This window comes from Vollenhovia emeryi, unplaced genomic scaffold, assembly GCF_000949405.1.
Source record: "Vollenhovia emeryi isolate VEMERY1.0 unplaced genomic scaffold, V.emery_V1.0 DF939920.1, whole genome shotgun sequence".
Classification (NCBI taxonomy): domain Eukaryota; kingdom Metazoa; phylum Arthropoda; class Insecta; order Hymenoptera; family Formicidae; genus Vollenhovia; species Vollenhovia emeryi.
In genome coordinates, this window is record NW_011966446.1 from 11,719 (window position 1) to 16,459 (window position 4,741).

The 4,741-nt window shown below is 54.1% G+C and overlaps 1 protein-coding gene across 1 annotated transcript; it reads left to right on the forward strand.

Annotated features, from left to right (window-relative positions):
- The first annotated feature begins 2,348 nt into the window (after nt 1-2,348).
- On the forward strand, nt 2,349-3,519 carry LOC105556576 (proline-rich protein 2-like). The gene is made up of 2 exons (XM_012003670.1): nt 2,349-2,417; nt 2,671-3,519. Exons 1-2 carry the CDS (start codon nt 2,349-2,351, stop codon nt 3,517-3,519), a joined length of 918 nt encoding a protein of 305 aa, XP_011859060.1.
- Nucleotides 3,520-4,741: the final 1,222 nt, after the last annotated feature.

Genomic DNA, 4,741 nt, shown 5'->3' on the forward strand with positions numbered 1-4,741 from the left:
ACAACGGTATGTGCACCCTGCCCGAAGCCAGAGCCCCGTCAGCCACAGGAGGGGTACTCCTGCGTTACCGACTCACACCACGAGGAGGTGGGGTTGGCACATGGGCCGGCCCCTGCTACCTCTAGGATTAGGGCCCCGGTTAGGGCCTTCCTTTGTTTAAGGGGGCCGATCCCCAATTCGTCCAGGTTGACCTTGGACCGAATGTCCCTCATTCCCTGCGCGAATTCTCCCGCTGGGAACATAATGGACACCGCCTCGCTTCTCGGAGTCCTTCGCTTCCGTTGCTCGGAACGCCTCCCTTTGTCCGCCGCTGGTTGGGTCGCAGCTTCCTTCTTCTTGGGAGTGTTCTTCTCCTCGTTGCCCCCCTCTTGGTTTTTGAGGTGCACTTTTCACCTCCGCGGATTGCGTCCTCTTCGCCGGTTTCTTTGCGGCTTCCGCATAGGTGCCTTTCCGCGGCAAGGGAGTCGCTTGTTTCTCCCTCGATTGCTCCCTCTTCTGCAGCGGTTCCCTCGTTGGGCTCTTCGTCTGCGTTTGCCTCGGTCTCCTTTGCGGTTTCGGCATCTCCTCTTTGTTGTCGGGCTTAGTTGAGGGAATCGCGTTTTCCCTGCGTCTCTGCCCTCCCTTTGCCTCTTCCGCCCTGTTCCCCGACTTCCCTCTCTTCTTCCTATCGTTCCGGGTTTGTCGGGAGACTTCGTGGTCGTCGGCCTTCCCTTCCTCTGGGTGGGACTTCCCCTCCTCTTCCTTGTCCTTGCTCTTCCGTTGGACTGGGAGTCTGGACATTGCTCCTTGACACCTGAGGATTACATCCTCAAGTTTTTCACGCATGGAGGCTGCATCCTTCTCGTTTGTAATCGCAGAGATGGAGATTCCCTCCATCACCTGCCTTATGCCCTCCATCGCTTCCTCCCGATTTTCCTCCATCTCCTTCTTTCGCCCTTGGATTTCAGGGCGGAGGACCTTTATCGCCCCTTTAAAGGGTTCTATCCTCTCGATCACTACCACCGGTCTTTTGGTGACAGTGCTTATAGGGGCCGGTGGGGGAAGAGGAAGAGTTTCCTCTCCCACATCCAGCTCCATCTCCTCTTCCTTTTGTCCGGGCCTGGACTTGTCTTCGTCGTGTTCCCCCTCAGCCATTTCGCGTTCCGCCTTGGCCAGCTGGCTCTCGAGGTCTCTAATTCTCCCTCTGAGTCCGCCGTTCTCTTCTCCCCTGGATTTTTCGGGGATTGTGGCTTCCTGCCTAGAGGCCGCGGCCTTTTGTGTGAAGGCCATTACTGCTGCCCTAAGGGCGTTTGTTGAGTTCACAAGTTCTCTAACAAACGTACCCTTTAGGTTCTTAGATCGCCTCGCGACCTTTTCCACCACGTTTATACTGTCAAACATGTTTGACGCAATCCTCTCCGGGGGCATGCCTAAGAACTGTTCTCTCAGTTCTCTTTCGGGCGTTGTATCCCGCATGTATGGTCACGGAAGAACTCTGGGATCCATGATCTCCTTAAGAGCTCTCTTCTCCTCTTTAAGTTTTCTTATCTCCCTCTTGTGCTCCCGTTTTTTCTGGGCCATTAGGTGTTCGCCCGTTGTGGAAGGTCTTCCACGCTTCCTTATTTTTACCGGCACGAAGCTTCCATCGCTGTCAGAGTCCGTCTCGTCTTCCGAGCCCGACGCGACGCTGACGCACAGTTCCGTGTCCGAACCGTCCATCTCCTCTTTCTCCACTGTCTTCTTCGACGAGGACGGTCCTGGTTCCTGAGAATCCAGATCCGGTTTCCCCCTCGTCCTTTTCCGCAAGGCCCGCTGGCCCTTTCCTTTCGCAGGAGCAGTCGTATTTTCGCCTGCTCCCGTAGCAGCCTTCCGCAGGGGATCTTCGTCCCTCTGCCTCGAGCCACTCGCCCTCACGTTTCCTCCATTCGTCTTTTGGTGTGTTTGTTTGGGGGAATCCATATTGCATGTAATTAAGTTCTTCCCGTTCGCCCATTATGGGACCCCCACCTCAGTGGGGGATCTATCCCGGGGTTAGAAGTGCCCTAGTTATTGGCTGGGAAGCGGAGATGCCGTTTGTTAGGGAGCCACCCCTATCCCAACCAGTGAATCTATAAAAAACGTCCCTGGAGACGGCCAGGCCCACTAAGATGTAATAGTTTTATACTCACCCCGGGGTCCAGGCGCGTGCCGATCCGATTGGTCGCTCACCACGGCCCCAGGCTAGAGTTCGCGAGGGAACTTTCCCCCCTCACAAAGGTATAAGAGGACGTTGGCTAGACGGCCCCTCCATACCCGCGCCCTGCATGCCGGTTTCAACTCCCTGATAGGCTCTAGCCAGACGAGACGGGAGCGGTTTTCCCACATTGAACATGCCACTTCCTGCGGACTTTGCCAGTAAACTGGGCTTACGGTCCCGCGTAGTCTATGGCAGAGGTCAGGTACAGACGTCACCGCTCGTCCCCGGTCGGGGGGTTTACTACTCCCCCCTTGGTTAGTCTCAGGGAAATATCCACCGGCAGCCGACCGCGGCCCATTCACACACCACATATCCCCCGCTCGTCGCCACTCCCCCGCCCCCCTTATGCCAGGCCGCACGCCCCAGCAGCGGGACGTCGGCCCCAGACACAGGGGTTGACGGGTTCACGACGCCAAGCGGGTGTTGGGCGACTGACTTGCCGCCCAACGCTCCAGACCCCGAGGCCCCGCCTGGGAATAATTCCCAGCGGCCCCCGGGGTCTTCCGGGCGATCAGGCCCCGCCTCGGAAACGTCCGAGCGGCCCCGATCCCCGTCTGTCTTCCGGTCCACCCGGCGGCCTGGGTCACACCCAGAGTGCCACCGGGGCCCGGCCCCTCCCCCCGGAAGACGGACCACGTCCGAATCAACCGCGGGGAGGCCACGACTTCCGGCCCACCCTTCGGCCAGGACCACGTCCTGTTGCCTCCGGGGTCCGGCTCTCCCCCGCCCGTGAGCACGCCCACGACGAGCCCGCTAACGGAGGAGCTACCCTTGCCACCGCCTCCTGCCGAAACACCGGCGTGCAATGGAGACGGTGGCCTCCCCCCGAATCCCAGCCGCTTGCCGGAACACCGGCGTGCAATGGCAACTGGGATTCCTGCCTCCTCGCCCGGGTTCCCCCCGATCCCTGCCGAAACACCGGCGTGCAATGGGATCGAGGGGGAGACGACCCGGTCCGGTGGATGGAGCATGCTCCCCCCTATCGGCCCCGGCGGCCGAGGTTTGAACTCGGGGTACCTCATGCCCTACCGGCGAGTGGTCTCAGTTCTGCCTCGACTCGCGTCGAGGCAGCCGAGACCGGAGTCGTCGGGCTCCTTGTTTCCCCTTTTCAGGGGAAAGGCAAGCTCTTAGTCGGCGAGCGCCCGTCACCGAAACCGCCGATGCCTAAAACGGCACTCAGCGGCTTCCAGACGGACGCCCGCCTACAAGCCCCCTCACCACGTCAAGGTGGCTTGCCACGAGGGGGAAAGGTTAGGATTTCCACTATTGCAACGATGTGCAAGGCTGAGATGCCGAATGGATAATACAAATATTATTTATCACCTATACCTAACGACCTATCAAGAATAAAAACTTTACTCGTTTACTAAACCTGCAATACGCACTTCTTTCCACACAGCTGGTTTGACAAATCTCCCAACATCTCATAAGATCAATGTGTTGAACGTGCATAAAGTGCTTACACTTTTTCCTCATTCAGGGTAGCTTCACATGAAGCGTAACTTGCGTAGCCTAATCTGCGTATCGCCAATCACAAGACTATTTCAAGGGAATTATTAAAACAGTTCTATCAGAATGACCCTGTGATTAGTGATACGCAGGTTACGCTACGCAAGTTACGCTCCATGTGTAGCCACCCTCATTTACTTCAGATTCTTCAAATACACTGTTTCATGCAAACTGTCATTGCATACTTGAAAGATTCAAAGTACTCTAGTGAGAAAGTAAAACATATGATAGAAACTGTCGGTGATTATTTTGTCATTATTTCTATATATTATAGGTATTTCATATTCGGAAATGTCTCAGTAAGACATTAATGCAGTTACGTGTTATTTCTAGCAATATTCCAATAAAGAATAAAGATTATTTATTTTTGTCGAGATGCGAGACTTCCATTTCGTTGTTGCTATTAGCTTTATTTGTAATTAGAGCTGAAAACTCTTTGAAGGCTATTGGTCAAAGCACAAAGCAACGCAAAGGTTAACGACAAAGACGCAAGCGTAAACGTAGTTAGCGCACAAGCTTTAGCGTAAGGCTGATGGCAGACAACTATCCGTAAGCGCTTAAGACTGACGTAGTCGTAGACTTAAGGTAAGGCAGAGAAAAACGTAAGGCGTGGAACACGTGTTCCTTACGGCTTATGTTTTTCTCTGCCTTACCTTAAGTCTACGGCTACGTCAGTCTTAAGCGCTTACGGATAGTAGTCTGCCATCAGCCTAAATGTAACGTCATATGTAATTGGAGATAGGTACGACATACGCCAAAGCTTTTGCGCTAATCTACGTTTATGTTTACGACTTTGTCGTAAGTTATTCCGTTGCTTTGTGCTTTGACCCTATGACAGAATATGACCCAGTGAGAAATGATTCGTCGATCAACGTCGAAACGACGTCAAATCGACATCATTTCGACATCGATCGACGAATCATTTCTCACTCTTTGCTTTGCACATCGTTGTTATAGTGGATTTCCTTTTATAAAAGCGTGTGTTGCACATGCATAATGAATGGTTATCATTTTTTT